Raw genomic sequence first — 21164 nt, forward strand, 5'->3', positions numbered from 1 at the left:
TCCCCTCCCAGAGCTGGGATACATTACTAGGTAGGTGCTGGGCAAGACGTAATGGCACCCCAGGGGCTGCCCTCCATTTGTTAAACTTTTGAATACTTTATTTTGTATTGCATCTGTAGCCCATTTCATGACTTTCATGCATGATTTGCATTCATGATTTAGCCCTGTCGTAGAAGACAGTAAATTTGCACACTAGGAGCTGTAAATCTGTATTTATTCATGCCGTAGATAAGAAAAATACCCCCCCCCCAAATTCATTTCTTCTAAGCTTATAGAAACGTTTTAATTTTAAGCATAACTGAAATGTACTATGTCAGGGACTTGACCTGTGCCGCAACCAATATTAAATTGTGTTACAGCAGGTGACAGCCTGAGAATGTTACCCCTGGTCCTTTAGTTCAAAAAGCCGCTTTTCTCACCTTCACCCATGTGAACTGAAGTGCTGCGTCCGAGAGGGAGCCAAAGACTGGCCATTGGCATTTTCAAGTGATAAAACAGCCAGCAATGTCCGTCTCCGATTGGCCATTGACGATCGCAGATACGTTTTAATGAGCCTGAGCTTCGAAAAGCTCCACACACCACACACGACTGTGGCCAGCGGCGTGAGCAGAATCCTCAGAGCTGCTCACGCATTAGGAGAAGTGTCCTGCAGCTCTGCCTCACGCGTGTGGTGGAGAACTTGGAGTGGGGAGTGCATCCCGTGTGGCAAAACGTGACGGACGTTGTCCGATTTGACAGAGAGGTCTTTGTCATTGACATCCGAACAGTCCCCATGCGTCAGCGCCCGGTGAAGGTCCGTACAATGGCTCAGCCGTGTTTTCCTGTCTGCCGGCTGCTTACTAAAGTTGTACAACCCTCCCCAGGTCTTTTCATGGTGCTTCATTGGTCCGAACCTTTCTTCGATAGACGCTTGCGCAGGGTCAACGAGAGAGAAAAAAACTCCCGCTGGAATTTTTCTCCTGAAACATTTTACTTCAAACATTTGATTTTCCCTTTTGTTGCTAACAGCAAAAACAGCACCCTGAGCCTGGCGCCCCCCAAGCCCGGCACCCCAGGCGGTCGCCTGCCCCTAAATCCGGCTCTGGTGCTGGGGTATCAGGTTTACACAGAGTTTCAGTAGCAGAGACAGCAGGCGAGTGACAGCTCTGGGCAGACTTCCCCTGTCGCGGCTTTATCAGCTGTTCCTTTAACGACTCAGGATGTAAATGTATCCCTTCCACCCTCTCACCCCCCTGCATCACAGGGGCCGGAAACCGCAACCCTCCAACGCCTCTGTCCTGTCTCTGTCCCACACCACTGGGCTAAGAACAGCATCTGCAGCAAGGGACCTGGGAAGGAGGTTGTCCAGGCCCCTCCACTCTCATGGTCCAGGCCGGGCACTGAGTCCAGCCGGGTGAAGAAGGAATCTCTGCCCCGGTCCGTGGGAGAGGGTCGCTCCGTGGGGGGCACTGTGTGTGTGTTTTGTGACCTCCTCTGCTCTGAGCTGCTGCTCCAGGGAGGCTACACAGGCCTGTTGGAAAAGATCAGGGCAGCCCAGGCATCTCTTGACATCTCCTGAGATTGCCCTGTTCCCAGCTGGTCCCCAGACTGGGCGGCTCCCATGTGGGGCTGGGAGGTGACGGCTGTGGGGGACCAGGCAGCTGCAGGCTGGGATGTGGTTTGCTGAGCGTTGCAAGGAGCTGGCTTTGCTCTGACCATGGTGGATTTGGCCTGGAGATTGCAGAGAAACCACCTGATGGAGACGACCACATCACGGGCTTCCTAGGGCTGCAGCCCCTGGCGCAGTTCCTTACTCTGCTCAGGCTCGATGTACCGTTGGTGGCAGCACTAAGGGGCCCCCCACTGCCCCCTCATGGCATCTGCTCTCACCATCCTCCTCCTCGGTGAGTATCAGAGACAACCAGGGTGTGTGTCCGTGGGGGAGGGGGTCTGAGACCAGGGCGTGTGCCCGGGAGGGTGCGAGGGGGATCTGAGCCCAGAGTGTAGGAGCCGGATACTCTTGGATCTGCTCTCTAATGACCCATCTCCTTTCTAGGCTGCTGGCTGGCTGGGTGGAGCAGGATGTCGGGAGGTGAGTATCTGTGGGGAATGGGGCACATGGGGGAATTTCCACATTAAGGACGAGGGATGTGGGTAGGGGGTGAGGGGAGCAGATCTCCCAAAGGGATGATCCTGTGAGACCTCTGCTCCCTTACACACCCAGAGGTGGGGATTGAGACCTTGCCCCACTCATTACAGAGATGGGCACCACACAGGGTGAATTCATCTGCACTCAAAGCTCTGCCCCCCAGGAAATACAGAGTGAAGGCACCAGCCACCCCGCAGCACCCCCGAACTGTGCCCGGGGAGCTGGCAGGAGGCCGGGGAATGGGTCAGGCAGAGCAGGGCTGTAAGACGTGGACATGCACAGGGGCTGGAGCAAGGCCCTGTTGTGTCTCACCCTCGGCTTGCTGCACACGCGTGTCACTGCTTTGCTCGTGGGTCAGGCTTAGCCCGGCCCGGCAGTCGGAACGTCCCCTGAACGGCTTTGGGAATATTCCGTCCGCAAAGGGGCTGCCGGCACCGCGCAGAGCGGAGCTAATTCCCCAGTGGCTGAGAGCGGTTTGGGGTGGAGCAGAGCCAGAGTCTGAGCCCCAGGGGTGGGCAGGAAAATGTTAGTACAACCGGGGGATTTTGTAAACCCTTGTTTTGTTGAGGGGCCTGTCCTGGGAGCCGCTTGCTCAAAGGACCAGAATTTGGACCAGGAACCCCACAGGGGTAGATCCCAATTCACCCACTGAGTGCAGTGGGGGCAAGGCTGGGTTCTGGTCTCAGCTCCCCCAGAGTCAATCCGGAGTCACTCCTGACTGCAGTGGGAGCAGGGCTGAATTGACCCTGGACAGCTAAAGGACTTAAATCAGATGTGGGCAGACTATGGCCCGCAGGCCACATCCGGCCCGCTGGACCATCCTTCCCAGCTCCTGAGCTCCTGGTCTGGGAGGCTAGCCCCTAGCCCCTCCCCAGCTGTCCCTCCTCCCCCGCAGCCTCACCTCGCTGTGCCACGGGGGCACGCTGGGCAGGGGAGCAGGGAGGGAGGCTCACCCATAGCCTCCGAGGAGCAGGCGGGTGGTGCGGGTGGTGGGAGTGCTGCGAACGTGGGTGGAGGACTCAGGAGGACACCAAGTAGCCACGCAGCCGGATGGACAGAAGTGGCACTTTGAAGGGGAAACCGATGCTTCTCTCGGGCTGCACGGCTGCCCCTGCTCCTCCTGAGTCCTCCACCTGCGTTTGCAGGGACGCATTCGGAAGGGGGCTTTTTTTGGGGGAAGTAGATAGGGTGTGGTGTCCTGGGGGACCGTCAGGGGATGGGGGTGTGGATAGGGATCAAGTAAGTCAGGGGATAGGGAGCAGGAGGGTTTGGATAGGAGGTGGGGTCCTGGGGGTCTGTTGGGGCGGGGGTGTGGATAGGGGTCAGGGCAGTCGGGGACAGGGAGCAGGAGGGGTTGGATAGGAGGTGGGGTCCTGGGGGGACAGTTAGGGGACAAGCAGAAGGGGGGGTTGGATAGGGGGTGTTGGGGTCCCAGGAGGGTGGTTAGGGGCCGGGGTCCCAGGAGGATGAGGTTAGGGGACAAGAAGAAGGGGGGGCTGGCTGGGTCAGGGGCTTGAGGGGGGCAGTCAGGGGGTGGGAAGTGGGAGGGGCTGGATAGGGGACAGGGACCAGGCTCTTTAGGGGGCACAGCTTTCCCTACCTGGTCCTCCATACAGTTTTGGAACCCAAAAAGTTTGCCCACCCCTGACTTAGAGGCTGGAAATCTCCTTTCCCCTCCTGTGTCTCACCCCGGCTATGAGCTGCGGGGCTGGGCCTGCACCCCAGGGACGGGCAGGAGGTAAAACGTTGGAGTGACAGATGGGCAGAGGATTGAATCAGACGGACGCGGTTTGTGTCACTCCCACTTACTGCCTGTTTGTTTGTGAATCCAGAGGGGTCCTACCCCAAACCCTCCATCTCCGTCAGCCCCGGTGGGGTGATCCCCGTGGGGGGAACCGTCACCATCCGGTGTTGGCATCAGCTCCTGGACATGAGGATCCTCCTCTACAAGGATGAAGATGAGAATTATCTGAATTACACAGACCCTGCTGGCTCTGGGGCTGAATTTCCCATCACCAGCGCCAGATGGGAACACGGGGGCAGCTACACCTGTCGTTATAGCAACAGAACAGGAGAAGTTGCCTACTCGGAGCCGAGCGACCCTGTGCAGATCATTGTAGCAGGTGAGGGGCCCATCCCGGCGCCTCGGCTCCCAGCCCCACACCCAGCCAGGCCCCAGGGGTATCTGCAAGTGCTATAATGCAGCAGATGGGACACTGGGACGGGGACAGAGTCACTGGGGGGTTCCCCAGCTGGGGGAAGCAGTAGCCTCTGGATATTTGGGGTGAGGGGAGATCCTGGCCTCTAGATGGCTGTCCCCACTCTGGGGACGCCCAGAGGAGTCGGGATTCAGGGGCTGCCGATCCGGCACTGGCCCTAGTCACAGCCCCCCCTCCATCCAGCCACTCCCTGGGAATAACAATGATGATAGATGCTGAGTTGGGAAGGGGTGTGTGATCACTGACTCGCTGTTTCAGCCCCTCTCCCTCCCCCGATGGATGCTGGTTCTATTCCCGCAGGGGAAACTGACCTGACCCAGCCTGGAGCGGCGCCAGCTCCCACCCGCCTGGACAGCGCGGGGCCAGGTACATGGGCTGGGGGGGAATCACCATCGAATCAGCCCTGGAAGGCTCATGCTGCCCAAGGAGCCCCCCCAGGGGTTGGGGCTGGTTGGGCGGGATGGGGGCAGTGACTCCTGGTGCGTGAGCCCAGACACTGGGGGGGGCAGCCCCTGCATCTCCCTCACCGCCAGACCCCCAACTCCTCCAGCACGTCCTGCCCTGTAGGTTGCTGCCTGGAAGCTACTGGTGGATCCGAGGAGAGGGACAGGATCTGGGGGGCCTGGCTCTGGTGTTGGGACCAGCTGGGAGCCTGGGTGGGGCCTGGAACTAGGGTTGCCAGGTGTCTGGTTTTTGACTGGAACACCCGGTTGAAAAGGGACCCTGGCAGCTCCGGTCAGCAATGCTGACCAGCCCATTAAAAGTCCAGTTGGTGGCACAGCAGGGCTGGCAGCTCTTTACCTGGCTCCTGGGAAGCGGCCAACATGTCCCTCCGGCTCCTAGGCGGAGGGGTGGCCATGGGGGCTCTGTGTGATGCTCTGCCCTGAGCACCATCTCCACAGCCCCCATTGGCCAGGAATCACGCCTGTGGGCACGGGCAGCGCGCAGATCCCCTTGGCCACTCCTCTGCTTAGGAGTTGGAGGGACATGCCAGCTGCTTCCTGGGAGCTGCCAGAGTTTAGCACCACCTGGAGCCTGCACCCTGCACCCCTTTGTGCCCCACCCCCTACCCCAGCCCTGAGCCCCCTCCTGCACCCCAAATCTCTTATCCCTGACTCCAACCCAGACCCACACCCCCAGCCGGAGCCTTCACCTCCTCCCGCATCCCAACCTCCTGCCCTAGGCCGGTGAAAATGAGTGAGTGAGGGTGGGGGATGGATTGAGTAGGGGCTGGGCCCTCGGAGAAGGGGAAGTTTGTCCACTTGGGTAACTGCTTTGTTGGGGAAGCTGAGGCCACAGAGCCAGACCTGCCGGACGGGGAGCTGGGAGGGGCTCTGCTCTCAGAGCAGTGCCAGCTGCTGATCTTTACATCCGAGCTGCTGAGTGACTATCCCCTTGCCCCTACAGCAGACCCCCTGGGGCGCCCAGATTTCACCCACGCCAACATCGCTCGCCTGGGGCTGGGCGCTGTGGTCCTGCTCATCCTGGGGCTGATCCTGGCCGAGGCCTATTACAGCCGCCCGAGGGGGGCTCCCTAGGTGAGTGACCTCCCTTCTGTGCCCCTTGCTATCCCCAGGGGCTGGGCCCAGGGTGACACAGAGCCCTCAACCCCTCCATCTCTCTGCACCCCCAGGAGCCTGGATCTGGTCCTGCAGACAATAAAATCTCCCCGGGGGATGAGCTGCTGCCCCTAGGAGGCTGACATGCTGGCACAAAACCCTCCTGCTCCCCAACCCCCCCCCTCGGAGAATCTTCCCCCCTCCCCCCAACAGCTTGTTACCCAAAACTGCACCCCAGGATCGGACCCATGGCCCCCAGCCTCACAAACAGCAGCCCCTGTGAAGCCAGCTGGAGGAGCAGCCCCTGGAGGGTGCCGAGGTTCCACTTACTGGCCCATTCATTCCCTGCCCCATCGCGCTGCGCCACAGTGAAATGGTTCTTTCCATCACCGGTGCCCCCTGCGAAGTGGAGACATTGGATGGGACAGTGATTCTGTGTGGCAGGGGATGGCTTTGTCTAATCAGCAGTTTGGGAAGGCAAGGATAGTGGAACGTGAGTATCCCTATCCCTTACCTGTTACCCGTGTGGAGAATTGACAGTGAAGGAAATGTTCCCGAGTCTGTTAGGGGTAATGACTTGCCTATGAAGGGAGCTACCCCAATCTCCAAGCAATTTTCCGTGAACAGTGATGTGTGCTAGGACAAGGGAAATGAGATCCCAAGCTGTTTGTTTCTCCAGCTCTTCTCTGCAGAGCAGACAGAAAAAGCCTGTCACACTATGATGGTTGAAAAATTATCAGTTGACGCAGAGCTGATTCTGGATACAACTAAAGCCCAGGAAGGAAGTGGTCCCGAATTTGTGTCTGCTAGGGATGATGACATTGCAACTAGGTTGCATCCAGTTAATGTCAGAAATAGTTCCCAGAGACCAAGCGATTCTGGTGCTTCTGTTGTGTCTGTTGCTAGTGTGTTTCTGGGTAAAGAGATGACAACCTTGTCTGATCAGGGTGATATCATAGCTAGGGCACCAGGAAAACATGAAGGTGATTTGACTATGTTACCTGCTGCCAGCGTGGAAACTTGGAACAAGGAAGAAAATGCTTCTAATCTTGTGACGATGAAGTTTAGCAGTTTACCTGAAAGGGGGTTTTGTGAAAACCTCCTGATGGGCCACGGGTGATTCTGGATGGAAGTGAAACTCAGAAGAAGTTTGGTGATTTGTCTGTTGTGCCCAAATCGGTTCTGGGCATAAATAAAGCTCAAAAAGAACCTGTTGCAGTGCCTGATATTGGAGAAGCACAGGGATTTTTTGGTGAAGTCTTCTGAAGTTTGTGAAAAGGAATTGTTTCCACTGACTCTTAATGGGCCATTGCTGATAGTAAACAGTCTCTCTTCTGAGGAAAGTGTGTTGGTGCCTAGTGGCCAAAGTCTTTCAAATGAAAATGAATCAACTGAATTTGTACTGAAAAAAATCCAGTGTGGAGAGCTTTGAGGAGATTTCAGATGGAATGAAAATTGTTAGGGAGTTTAAATAGCCCTATAAGCTTAACCAGCTTGGTTTTGGGACAGGACTATCTCCTTTTTGATTCTTTGAGTGAACAGTCTGTATCTCAGGTTCAGAGGGAAGGCTGGATAGCTGAAACTGCAGAGCAGGAAGACAATTGTGCAGTTAATCTCTCGAGAATACAGGGGATGGCAGGTAAACTCTCATCTCTAGATATTTTGGAGATGTCTTGCAGTCTCTTAGTAGACTTGACATCTGATTCCATGTGGAAGCAGAAGCTGGTAACGGAAGGACAAAATAACCTGGAGTCTAACATGCTAGGGACAATGGATGGTATCTCTTTAAGACAGAGTCCAGCCTTGGAATTGGTAAAGGGTGAGGATCTGAAAACTAGTGTAAGCAGAGTCAGTATGAGCTCTACCTTGACATCTGGTGGTGAACTGTGGCAAGTTGTGGAAAAGAACTTCAGGGGCTGATCTTGCTCGCATAAGCACACCCACCTCACCTAGCATGAGCCCACAGCAGCTCCAATGGTCACTTTAGCTGCTGTGGGATCCCCAGTTTCTCTGTTATTGAGGCAGGAATAATAAAGTGTTGTTACCCTGATTATGTGAATGAAGGGCTATGAGACTATTTTATGACAGAGAGACTCGCCATCAACAACGTAGCACTCGATAGACAAGAGACATGGGTTCCAAAACCCAGGGAATTGAGAGAGAGGCTGGGGAATGGGCATTTGTATCTGCTGATATGGATCCCCTTTGAAGGCCTAAAACACCAATTATGTCTCCTCTTTCCACTGCAGAATATCAGAGCTAATTTTGGTTCTATTAGGAGTCTGATTACAGGCTGCAGAGCTGAATTCACTTTAGGCCAATGGTGCACCAGTACTGAGGGTCCCCTACTACAAGCTGAAATCACTAAAATGCTGAAATTACTAAGAGCTGAAATCACTGAGTGCCTGGGGTAGGGTGCTGAAGTGACACTGAGTGGCTGACAGTTTGTGGGATGGCTAGTGGAGTGGAGTGGCTAGTGGAGCGGAGCAGCTGGCGGAGCAGAGCAGTTCATGGAATGGCTGGAGTGGCTCACAGGATGGCTGGTGAAGTGGCTCGCGGTGAAGGATGCAGCAGAACCTCATGGAGAGGTGGGGCAGTCGGCCTCAGACCACGTAAGGTGCACCTTAACACCCCTGCAGCCCCCCTTCCACCCAGGCTGGGAGGTAAATCTCTGCAGATAAACTCTTGAACTCAGGCTGCACTGACCAGGGACAGAGACTTTTGGGTTGTTGGACTTTTGGGTGACTTTTGGATTGATGGACTCAAGAGACATTTGGGGTGTTGGACTTTTGGGACTTTGGGTGATTTTTTGGGTTGCTGGACTTAAGACCCTGAGGGGAAAAGGACACTGCCAGACTAGCTTGAGGGTGGGTCTTTTGCTCATGGTTTGTGTTATGAATCCTGTTTGTGGTGTTTCCCCAACATAATGCCACATTGTTTCCCTCCTTTATTAAAAGGATTTTGCTACATTCAGACTCCGTGCTTGCAAGAGGGGAAATATTGCCTCCTAAAGGTGCCCAGGGGGTGGTATGTTATTGTTCCAGGTCACTGGGTGGGGGCTCGAGCCGGTTTTGCATTGCGTTATTGAAACGGAGCCCCTGGATACTGAACCCGGTCCTTGTTGTTGCCAACTCAGACGGGCAGAAGGGTTACACTAGTAAACACTGTCTGTGTTGATACAAATTACCTGCCTGAGTGGGGGAAGAAAGACTTTCACATAGTTGTTAGCAAAGATGACACACACCCAGCCGGCCAGTGGAGTCTGTTACACAACAGAGTTCAGATTTTGACCCTACTGGACAGGGAGGATGAGAAGGATTAAAATTTGCAATTAAAAGCCACAGGTTAACCTTAAAATACCAAAACCCCAAGGAAGTGATTAAACTGAAAGTCTATGTTAAGGAAGACCCTGAGGTCAAGGAAAAGCTACAAAGGTTCAAAAGGGATATTGAACAAGCTGACCTAAAATATGATTTGTCTAAACCAAAGGCTTGGCGTGACCAAAATGATTGTAAATGTGCCCTTGTGATAAAACTGTTGTTATTGCTAATGATTGGAACTAACTTCCCGCTGATACCAGGAAATGTACAATGTGCAGGTTTTTTGTTTGTTTTTTTGAAAAACCCTTGAACATGTTGGGAGTGATACATAGGAACTCATTACAGCAGGCCTGCACAACTCGTAAAGCACCGAGGGCCACATTATGCCAGAGAAAACAGCTGAGGGCTGAAACCCCACGGAAACACCCCCTCCCAGCACTGCCTAGCCCTGCAGAAAGAAACCCTCCTTCCCTAGCGCAGCCCCACCAAAACAGCTGTGGGCCAAAAAGGAAGGTTGGAGGTAGGGAGTGATACTTAATTTTAAATCAACCAGGGGCTCCCAGCTGAAGAGGTGGCTGGGAGCTGTCAGGGGCAAATTAAAGGCCCGGGGCTCTGGCGGCTGGGGGAAACAGGAGCTTTGCGGGGTTGGGGCAGGGATTTAAAGGGCCCAGAGCTCCTGCCACAGAGAGGAGCCTGAGCCCTTTAAATCCCAGCTCCAGCCCATCCACTGGAGCTGCGGCCGGGATTTAAAGGGCTCTGGGCTCCCTGCGGCTGCGGGCAGCTCAGAGCCTTTTGAATCCCAGCCGCAGCTGAGATTTAAAGGGCTCTCGGCTCCCCGCTGCTGCTGGCAGCTCAGAGCCTTTTGAATCCCAGCCGCGGCTGAGATTTAAAGAGTTCTGAGGTCCCCGCCACTGTGGGCAGCCCACAGCCTTTTGAATTTATCACAGCCTCCTCAGGCAAGGAATTCCACAGGTTAACTGTGCGCTGCGTGAAGAAGAACTTCCTTTTATTTGTTTTAAACCTGCTGCCCGTTAATTTCATTTGGTGACCCTAGTTCTTGTATTATGGGAACAAGTACATAACTTTTCCTTACCCACTTTCTCCACATCACTCATGATTTTATAGACCTCAATCATATCCCCCCCTTAGTCTCCTCTTTTCCAAGCTGACTCAACGCTGTCACCCCACTAGCTCCTCAGCCCCCGTCTCTGACCCCCCCAGCAGCCCTGGGTGCCCCACTCCGCCCTAATCGGGCTCTGTGGGCAAGTGCAGTGATGAACTTCTGCTCCTGGGGGGATTCTGCAGCACGGGGCAGGCAGAAAATTTATTACCCCACAGAAAATACATTCTGCCCCCGAAGTGCTGCAGTTCCGCCTCTGCCCACCAGGGGCCGCTGTGGCGCCAGAACAGCGGGCTCCGTTCATGCTGCTGGCCGCTCTGACGCCACAGCGGCCCCTGGTGGGAAAAAGGCGGAATTGCAGCACATCTGGAGCAGAATGTATTTTATGCGGGAAAACAACCAAAATTATGCGGGACAGATGAATTCTGCGTGTCCGCAGATGCACAGAATTACCCCAGGAGTAACCGTGTGAGTGTGTGTGTGTGTGTGTGTGTGTCCCTGCCGCCTCCTGCTGGAGGATCTGGGAGCTGCTGTGTGTGTGAATCGCCGGGGGTCCTGTACCCTAGTGGAGCAAGCACCGGGCTGGGCCTCAGGACTCCTGGGTTCAATTCCAGGTTCTGGACTTTGACCAGGTCCCCTCCTTGCTCGGTGCCTCAGTTTCCCCATCTGTGCAATTGAGATGGTGACCAAGCCCCTCCCTTAGAGAGTGGATTGAGCTCTCGGGGTGGAGAGTGCCAGGGATTGTGGGCATTAAGGGGCTGGAGGAATCCTGGGGCCGATCCTGGGGGGATCCCCAGTAAAGATGGGGGCATGAGCAGCTTCTCCTGTTTCAACCACTGCATCAATGAACCCTGGGCTCAGCTTGGCGTCTGCCCAGCAGGGGTCATGCTGGGACCTGTACATCTGCACAATAGGCTGAGGGGGATCACTATGGGGGTCAGAGGTCACAATGGAAGTAAATTGTCACAATGCAGCTTGTCCACCACTACTATAGGCCTAGAGGTCATGGGGGTCACTATAAGTGTCAGGGGTCATAGAGGAGGTTAAATGTTGGCGGTCAAGGGTCATGGCGTGGCCTGCCCACCTGCACTATAGGCGATGGGTCACAGTGGGGTCTGTGGGTCTGCACTATAAGGTCAGGGGTCATGGTGGAAGAGCTGGGGGGCACCTCTGCCGGAGGACTTCTCCCAGAATCGTTTGCAACAGTTGCCAAGGCCCTTCCTTGGAGGGGCTTCTGTAAAGGATTCTGGGTGCTGGGGGGCTGGATCCTGGCTTGACCCGCCTCCCCCCCTCCCCATTGCTTGGGCGTCACCTCGTACTGAGCAGCGCCCTGTAGATTCCAGCTGCTGGTCCCCACCCTTCCCGCGCCAGTGTCATAGACTCACAGGTGGTGCCCACTCTTGGCCGCTTGTGGTCCCTGGGGGGAACCCCTTTCAGTGAGACAGCCCTTCTCGGGGGTCCACTCTCTCCCAGGGGCAGTACCAGGTGCTGGGCCCAGAGTCAGAAGGGGCCCCGGCCAGCCTGACTGTTCTGCGGGTGTCTCGGCAGATGATCTGTTTCCTATGGGCAGACTGCATGCAGCTGCGATCAGCTGTTTCGTGTCTCCCTGCTCCGACAGGGGCTGAGTGAGTCTCACAAAAGAACAGGAGGACTTGTGGCACCTTAGAGACTAACAAATTTATTTGAGCATAAGCTTTTGTGGGCTACAGCCCACTTCATCGGATGCATGCAGTGGAAAATACAGTAGAAATATATATATATGGTGACAGACCCAGGCCAGTGAGGTACAAGAGTCTGCTCGAAGGCAAATATACTGGTCACTGGCTGAGTAGTTTTCTGTTCCCTGAGTGACCAGAGCAGTGGCTGCACTAGAGTAGTCAGGAACCTGCTAGAACCAATTAAGGCAGACAGGCTGATTAGAACACCTGCAGCCAATCAAGGCAGGCTAATCAGGGCACCTGGGTTTAAAAAGGAGCTCACTCCAGTCAGATGGGGAGGAGCTGGGAGCAAGAGACACAAGGAGAAATTGATTGGTTGATCGATCGATCGATCGATCCTGTGGTGTGGATAAAGAAGGTGTTTGGAGGAGGCCATGGGGAAGTAGCCCAGGGAGTTGTAGCTATCCTGCAGCTGTATGAGGATGCACTGTAGACAGCTGTGATCCACAGAGCCCTGGGCTGGAACCTGGAGTAGAGGGTGGACCTGGGTTCCCCCCTGACAAACTTCCCAACTCCTGATCAGACACAAGAGGAGTTGACCTGGACTGTGGGTTCCACCAGAGGAGAAGATCACCGAGGTGAGCAAATCTGCCAATAAGCACAGGATGCACCAAGGTAGAGGAGGAACTTTGTCACAATATATGCACAGAGAACATGAAACAATGGGTATTACCATACTGTCTATACACACTCTAATGAGAGTGATCAGTCTCCAGCAGGAGAGAAAAAACTTTTTGTAGTGGTAATCAAAATGGTCTATTTGTAGCCGCTGATAAGAAGTTGGGGGGGAAATAAACATGGGGAAATAGTTTTACTTTGTGTAATGACCCATCCACTCCCAGTCTTTAGTCAAGCCTAATTTGATGGTGTCCAATTTGCAAATTAATTCCAATTCAGCAGTCTTTCCTTGGAGTCTGTTTGTTTTTTGAAGTTTTTTTGTTGTAATGTGACTCTTTTTTTTTGTTTTGTTTTTTAAGGTCTGTAATCGAGTGACCAGGGAGGCTGAAGTGCTCTCCAGCTGGCTTTTGAATGTTATGATTCTTGACATCTGATTTGTGTCCATTTATTCTTTTGCATAGCGACTGTCTGGTTTGACCAATGTACATGGCAGAGGGGCATTGCTGGCACATGATGGCATCTATCACTTTGGCAGATGTGCAGGTGAATGAGCCCCTGATGATGTGGTTAGGTCCTATGATGGTGTTCCCTGAATAGATACAGACCAACACAGCTGTGACTCTGAAAACTCTCACAGAAGAAAAAGCCTCAGGGTGAGGTGTGGGTGGGAGCGTGGGGCTATCAGCAGCAGCACAGCCAGCCCCTGCTTACCTGCGGGTGCCCCACACCTCTTGGCTGATGGCCATGGTGTCCAGCTGTGTGGTGGCTCCCTGCCAGCCAGGCTCGACTCCTGATCTGGTGACCCAAGGGAGCCCAGCTAGACTAGGGCTGGGTGCAGTGTAGGGTGACCAGATGTCCTGATTTTATAGGGACAGTCCCAATTTTTGAGTCATTTTCTTATATAGGCTCCTATTAACGCCCTCCCCCCCGATTTTTCACACTTGCTGTCTGGTCACCCTAGTGCAGTGGTGGATTAGGGGGAGGAGAAGCCCTGGACCCTAGTAGGAGCCATGCTGGGAAGGGGGACCTTGGCAGAAGATGGGGGGGCTGAAGTCCCCAGCTCAGGAGCCCCACCCACTCTAGTGGCAGAAGCTGCTGGGCTGAAGCCCTGACCCCACTCTCTGCAGATCTGGCCAGAGCCCCCCTCTCTCTCTTTCCCATCCCCCTGCGGAGCTGGCCCTAACTCTCAGGTTGTGGAGAAATTCAGACCAAATCTACCCACCTTGGTATCTCCATTTCCCCCATCATCACCCAGCCATGAGTGGATTTAGCCTAGGAGGCAGGGTCAGCATTAGCTCCATTTGGCAGGTGGGATTTAGGGCACACAGAGGCGAAGTGACTTTCCCAAGGCTAAGCAGCGAGTCTGTGGCAGAGCAGAGAATCAAACCCACAACACCTGAGCCTGAGGCCTGTGCCTTAACCACTAGGCAACCTTCCCGCCCAAGGAGGGGGAAACCTCTGCCACTTTGAGTGTGTAGGTGGGAGCAGGCACTAGACAGAGCCACCAGGCGGTGGGGAGATGAGAGAGATGGAAAAGGGACATGGGTGGGAAGCAAGAAGGGGGAAACATCAGGAAGGGGAGCAAGATGTGAAACTCAGCGCGAACATAATGTCTTTACACTGGGCTGTGGTGAGGACAGCTTGTAGCTGAGTGTGATGATTTTAACACATGGTAATTCATGCTCGTGTAATGAGCTATTTCATTACTATTTTGATAATGATTGCCCCGTTGTTGAGATGCTAATGATAGACACACATTCAATAACAGAATATGAAAGAAGTGTATAAATAGGCTGAAAATTGCCAGGTCTGGGTATGTCAGTAACAGCTAGTGCCCAGCCCCACAGGTAGAGGTGGTGCCATGAGACTCACAGGCGTGAGCAAGGCCTGGCCTGCTGGATGACCAGATAGGGGGGTGGGGGGAGCTGGCAGTGGGGATGGGTGGGCAGCGCGGGTGGCTGCCCTCATGGCTCTGATATTTCATGGGCATCCACACACATACGCACAACCCAGTGACTCTGTCCCCTCCCAGCCCCAGGAGCCCGACCCTGGTGCCAACGGACTCACCTAGGCCAAGCTAGATGGCCGGGCGTTGCAGGGCAAGAGGGGGGGGGCTGGCCCCAGCCCAGTGCGTACACTGCAATCAAGAGCCCCCCACAGCCATGGGGCACTGACCCCTAGGGGGTGACAGATTCACACCCCTGCAGCGCTAGACCTGAGATCTCTGCTTCCAGGGAAGATTTAGGGGAGATGCCCTAGGCTGCCCTCCCCCAACTGCAGTCCCATCCCATCGAGCTGCTGTCCCTCTGCCTGCCCAGACCCACATGTGGGAGGTCGGGGGAGGTGGGGGGACTCAGCACTGGGAGGGGGAGGGGATGTGCCATGGTGGCTGTTTGTTATTTTGCATCCTGTTAATCTCCATATTTGTAACAAACGCAAAACCACAAACTGCTCCCCCCGGCACCCCACAGCCCCCCGTCCCACTCCCCTCTCAGAGCCGGGCTGTATAACAGGGTAGGGGCCGGGTGTGACGATGCGGTTCTGGCGGGACCCAACTGAGAGTGCCAGTTCAAGACCAATTGCTCAAACAGGGCAGTTACAGCTCTAGGCTGGGGTTTTTCCACCTCTAAGGCAAACCAAACCAGCCAGACAAAAATGACTTCGGTTTCACCCCATTGGCTAACCACAAGTCACACAAGCAATTTCCTTAGACACTCCAGTCTCCCAGTATCACCACTAGTGCCACCTGTCCTGGGGATGAATGGTTATGAAAACCAACACCCTAGTAAAAGAAAAAGGTTCTCTTGATCCGAAAGGACCAAGCCCCAGACCCAGGTCAATATACTCATCAGATCTTACCCCCAAATCACGCTGTTGCCAATCCTTTAGAATCTAAAATCTAAAGGTTTATTCATAAAAGGAAAAAGAGAGAGATGAGAGCTAGAATTGGTTAAATGGAATCAATTCCATACAGTAATGGCAAAGTTCTTAGTTCAGGCTTGTAGCAGTGATGGAGTAAACTGCAGGTTCAAATCAAGTCTCTGGAAGATCCCCTGCTGGGATGGGTCATCAGTCCCTCGTGTAGAGCTTTAGCTTGTAGCAATGTCCCTCCAGAGGTAAGAAGCAGGATTGAAGACAAGATGGAGATGAGGCATCAGCCTTATATAGGCACTTCCAGGTGTAAGAACCTCTTTGTTCTTACTGTGGAAAATTACAGCAAAATGGAGTTTGGAGTCACATGGGCAAGTCCCTGCATACTTTGCTGAGTTACAAGGTGTATCTGCCTCCTTTCAATGGCTCAATTGTGTAGCTGATGGTCCTTAATGGGCCATCAAGCAGGCTAAGCAGAGCTGACACCAACTTGTCTGGGGTGTTTCCCAGAACTGCAGCACCAATTTGAAATACAGACAGTATAGAGCCAATACTCATAACTTCAACTACATAATGATACAGACATACAGACAGCATAATCATAACCAGCAACCCATAACCTGGCCTTAGACACCTTATATGACCCCCTTCACATAGGATTTGGTGCCACTACAGGACCTTGGTTGCAAACCATGTTCTATATGGTCCCAGTTTATATCAATAATGTCACACCGGGCATCAGGTTTACCAGAGTTTCACTGACAGTAGCAGAAACAGGAAGTGGGTGCCCACTCTGGGCAAACTTCCCCTTTCGTGGTTTTATTGGCTGCTCCTTTAATCACTCAGGATCTAAATTTACCCCAACGTACCCCCCCGTCACAGGGGCTGGAAACCACAAACCCTCCCAGCCCACACCACTCAGCTGTACAATAAACCCTCCTGTTTAACGCTGGCTGAGAGTCCCTGCAGGCTGGAGATTGGGGGTGTCGCTCCCTCTGGGGGTGGCGGCCCTGGGGGGCCAGTGAGGGGACACCCTGAGGGGGCTCCTGGAGGGAGCCAGGCAGGCTGCAGGCTCAGGGGTGCAGCCCCAGGAGGTGGTGGGACCAGAGAACCTAACCCTGGAGAGCAAGTGCACCCCCGGGGGTGGGGAGCTGTCACACCAAAGGGGGATCTCTCAGGGGCCGTACGGAGCCAATAGAGCCCGGAACCTGGGAATCCGAGACAGGGGGTTGGAGGGTACATGGGATGGGGGTAGGAGGCAGAGGTTTGAGAGGAGACAGGACAGTGTGGGGGACTGGAAGGGTGGGGGTTGGAGGAGCGACTGGAGGGGCAGAGGGGAGATAGGAGGAGAGAGGGGAGTGGTGGAGAGCAGAGGGGTGACAGGAGGGGCGTGAGGTGAGGGGAGACAGGACGAGTGCTGGGGTGCAGGGCTCCCCTCTCATAGAGTTGGGGTTGGTGGATCGGATGGGGGGGGGGGCAACCCGGGGAGCAGGTACTAGTTCACTGGGGGGTTCTCAGCTGCTGGAGATTCAGGGTTGAGGGAGGGGGGGATCCCTGCCCCCAGGGGGAGCTGCAGAGCAGGGGGCTCTTCCAGGGGGATGCTCCCCTGACTGCCCCCACTCTGGGGATGCACAGAGGAGTTGGGGCCAGGGGCTGCCCAGCGGGTCCCGCCCCCAGCCTATGACTGCCTTCCAGGGCCAGCTGTGTGATGCCCACCTGGGCTGGGGGCTGTCGGGGTAAAGGGCAGTGGGAGCTGCACACGTTGGCTGCTCAGAAGCAGCCTGGAAACAGCTGCTGCGGGGAGAACCCCAAGGATTCCCAGGCAGCTGAAGTGTGGGGAGCTCGAGCCCAGAACAGCATGGGGGGTTTTTTTTTGAGTGGAGGAGAAAGAAAACTGCAGGGTACAGCAGGGCGCAGCTCCCTTCACACCCCGGATACCTTCCTGCAGAAACAGCTGGTAGGTAGAGTTTGGAGGGAGGCTGCCAAGTGCTAGGGGAGAGACACCAGCAGCCAGCGAGGTGTGACGAAGTGGGGTTTTTTTGCAGTGTTTTACATAAATAGTATGTGCCTCAGTTTCCTTGTGTGCTGCATGTTTAACAAGGTGGTGGGAGAGTATTGTTGGTGCAGAGGACCGGGTGTGACCTCGCCTAGCAATTGGGACTCCCAGACAATGGCCTGGAGATGGGGAACCCAAACTTGTGTCCTAGAGACTAAGAGGCCCACCCAGCTTGGCAGTCAGCTGCTTCTGGCCAGTGGGAGGACCATGGGCTGCGAAGAGAGGACCCCAGTGACCTGACCAGCCGGTTCCAGCCAGCGGAGAACAAAAGATGGAAGGGAGAGGGCCCCAGTGACCTGTTTACCTGGGACGAAGATAAAGGACAGAGGAGGAGCTGTTGGGGCTGGTGATATCAGGGTCTCTGGGCTGGAGAGGGGGATCAGGCAGAGCCCACCTGGATGCAGGGAGACTGGGATGTGCTATGCTGAGGGAGGCCAGGTCTGAGGCCCTGAGAGTTTCCTATGCTGGGTTCAGATGCTCAATAAACTCTCCTGTTTTACACTGGCTGGGAGTCGCTCCGGGCTAGAGAACAGGGTTGTATTATTCCCTCTGGGAGTGGAGGACCTGGAGGTCAAGAGCGCGTGGACTCCCTGAGGGTCTCACATTGAGAGACAGACGTGCTAAGGCTAAGAGAGGTGCGGTTCCAGGAGGCCAAGGGGCTAAACCCCCAAGAGTGAGTGGACCCACTCCCCACGGGGCCAAGAGTGGGCATGACCTGTGAGTCCATGACATGAGGTAATAACCCGCACCAGAAATGAAGGGACCCAGCAAGCAGGGAGCCAGTGGAAAGGGACCCTGGTGGCCGAGCTGTGTCTTTGAAAGGTGCTGGGTACGGAGCTGGCAGGGAGAAAGTCTGGTTCAGAAGGGACAGAGATGGCGGGCGCCGGGAACAGGAGGAGGCAGACAGAGGAAAGACAGAGGCATGAGGGGGAAAAGTTACAGGAAGAACCTTTCAGTGAAACAATAGGGAAAAACAATGAAAGAGTCTCCAAGTTACCTAAGAAATTGTTACAAAACTGCAACGGACGTAAAGCACGAATGAAACGTGATGGAAATCAGCAGTGAGCAGAGAAACGGGCTGAGGAAATGAGCAGGAAGTGAGCTGTAGCGAAAGTAATGCACCAGCACCTTCAGGTGCAGCGCCAGGAAGAGAGAGATTGCCAGAGAAGGAAGGGACTGTGCCTACACCAGAAAGCAGCGGAGGGATGGTTGTTCAGTTAAGAAGCCAACCCATGGCATAGAGGAATAGTTGTAGTTATATGAGCTGGAACTCAGAACAGCAAACAATGACATCACAGGAAGATGGTTCAATCAAGATATAACGAAGCATCCTAAAACGTTGTCCTCTGAACTCGGGGCGTGCCAAGCCTGAAAACAGAGAAGCTGTGAAGGGACCGTAGAGCGGTGGATTCTGGCCTAGTGCCTTGTACGTTCGAATTCCAGCTCCTGGTGCTCCATGAATGTAAATTGTTGCTCAAGAAGTTGGTTTAATTCAGCCGATGGTAGCTCCTGTTCAGTTAAGGTCAGCAAGAGTTCCCACTGTGACCCTACCCAGCAGTTCCTCCTAAACCAGCGAACTCTGATTCACTTGTGATCATTCCCCACTGAACTGATTTCTCCTTCCCCAGCTATGGAGAGAAAAGGCAATTAGGTCCCTTCGGCCTCTCCTTGCCCTGCCTCAGCCACCCCTCCATGGGCTCCTTGCAGATGGATCCGCGCCGTTGCCCTGCTGAGGGGTGGGGGACCCCGAGTCTCTTGTGTCACTAGCCCAGCTCCCTCGGTCTTGGATTCAGGGGAAAAGCATCCAGGAGAGTCTCCCTGCAGGCCTCTGTATCGGCCTCTTCACGGGTGCCAGGCTGTGGGGACGGGGCACAGTGACCGTTCTGGGGTCTGTGTCTCACAGCCTGTCTCCTCCTGCCTGCTGAGCCCAGCTACCCCAAACCCAACATCTCCCTGCTCCCCAGCGGCAGGGTCGCCCGGGAGAGCTGTGACCATCCGGTGTGTGTGTCAACGGGGAGCAAGGGTCCTTCTGAGTAAAGCTGGAAACCCAGACACACAACACGTGACAGATTCTGCTGGGGATGTGGTTGAATTTCCCATCCACAAAGTGAGCCTTGTCTACATGAAAACTGGACCCGAAATGATGAATCCCGTGTGGTTCCCAACCCTCCCGGTGATCTCAGAGCGAGTCTAGGCTGTCAAAATTAGCACCCAGGACCAGCACTAGTATTTTTAGCGCCCTAGGCACACGGCCATTTCTCCACCCCGTGCACTGGTCCCGCAGCTCCAGTGGACCTGCCACAGTCATGCCTGTGGGAGATCCACTGGAGCCGCGGGAGTAGTGGACCGTCCGCAGGCACGACTGCGGCAGGTCAACCGGAGCCGCCTGCCGCCCCTCGCCGGCAAAATGCCGCCCCCCAATAATCCTGGCGCCCTAGGCGATTGCCTAGGCCGCCTAAATGGAAGCGCCAGCCCTGTTAGCACCCCCTGGTTTGATAAAAGCCCCGGTTGGCAGACAAGCTCCCCTGTAGCTTTATAGACACAGGGACGTTCCTCCTCTGACATAGGAACAGCTGCACCCAGACCTGCTCCACAGTGACTCCAGGTGTGAATGGCACCTCCTGGCCTGTCTCTGCTTCAGGGAAACAGGAGGAAGTGAGCCCCCCCCAGTGAGGGAAGGGGGTCCCTGCTCCCCAGTCACTAAAATCCCCCTACCCCTGGGGACAACAGTGAGGCTCGATGCTGAGTTGGAGTTGGAGTTGGGGATGGGGCAATCCTTGAGTCACTATTTCAGCCTCTCCCACCACCCCGAAGGACACTGGTTCTATTCCCACAGAGGGAACCAACCTGACCCAGCCTGGAGTGGCACCGGCTCCCACCCGCCCAGGCAGCACGGGGCCTAGGGTTGCTGCCTTCCCTAGGCCCCATGACGTCCCCCTGGCAATAGGGGATGCCCTAGAGCTGCAGCACCTGGGAGACCCCAGAGGAGGCCAGGCCAGACATGCCAGACGGGGTTGGGGGCTCCGCTCCCAGGGCGGCTCGAGCTGCTGATCTCCCCGTCTGAGCCACCGAGTGACTCTTCCCTTCCCCCCACAGCAGCCCCCCCTGGGGCACCTGGATTTCACCAATGCCAACATCGCAGGCCTGGCGCTGAGCGCCGTGGTCCTGCTCATCCTGGGGCTGATCCTGGCTGAGACGTGTTACAGCCGCCCAAGGGAGGTGTCCTAGGTGAGGTGACCCCCCCTTCTGTGCCCCTTGCTCCCCCCAGGGGCTGGGCCCAGGGCGACACAGGCCCCTCTAACCCGCTATATCTCTGCACCCCCAGGAGCCTGGATCCGGCTGTACGGAGAAGAGAATCTCCCCAGGGACGAGCTGCTTCCCCTCGGGGGGCTGAGGCACCAGCACAAACCTCTTGCTCCCAAACACCCCTGCCTCGGAGAAGTCACTCCCCAAAACAGCTCCTGACCTGACAGTGGCACCCCAGGATTGAACCCCTAGCCCCATGAGCACCAGCCTCTGCAGAGCCAGTTAGAGGAACTGCCCTGTGCTGGGCTC

The 21164-nt window shown here is 55.2% G+C and overlaps 2 protein-coding genes across 3 annotated transcripts in view; both read left to right on the forward strand.

Annotated features, from left to right (window-relative positions):
* The window catches only part of LOC127036922 (immunoglobulin superfamily member 1-like), a 133252-nt gene that overhangs the window by 34186 nt on the left and 77902 nt on the right, over positions 1-21164 (forward strand). The window lies entirely within an intron of this gene.
* Positions 1286-9743, forward strand: LOC127036551 (platelet glycoprotein VI-like). Of its 2 annotated transcripts, none has more exons than XM_050927580.1 (5): positions 1286-1883; positions 2036-2071; positions 3961-4251; positions 4606-4713; positions 5755-9743. In XM_050927580.1, the coding sequence occupies exons 1-5, from the start codon at positions 1853-1855 to the stop codon at positions 5883-5885; spliced, it is 597 nt and encodes a 198-aa protein (XP_050783537.1). In that variant the 5' UTR covers positions 1286-1852; the 3' UTR covers positions 5886-9743. The 2 variants fall into 2 exon arrangements, with proteins under 2 accessions (XP_050783537.1, XP_050783538.1); XM_050927581.1 differs by having other exon boundaries at positions 4648-4713.

The sequence above is a fragment of the Gopherus flavomarginatus genome, chromosome 18, assembly GCF_025201925.1.
Source record: "Gopherus flavomarginatus isolate rGopFla2 chromosome 18, rGopFla2.mat.asm, whole genome shotgun sequence".
NCBI lineage: Eukaryota > Metazoa > Chordata > Testudines > Testudinidae > Gopherus > Gopherus flavomarginatus.

Coding starts and splice junctions, on each gene's coding strand:
- LOC127036551 (XM_050927580.1), top strand. CDS start 1,853: ATGGCATCTGCTCTCACCATCCTCCTCCTCG. Junction 2,072..3,960: donor GTGGAGCAGGATGTCGGGAG/GTGAGTATCTGT, acceptor TTGTGAATCCAG/AGGGGTCCTACCCCAAACCC. Junction 4,714..5,754: donor CCTGGACAGCGCGGGGCCAG/GTACATGGGCTG, acceptor TTGCCCCTACAG/CAGACCCCCTGGGGCGCCCA.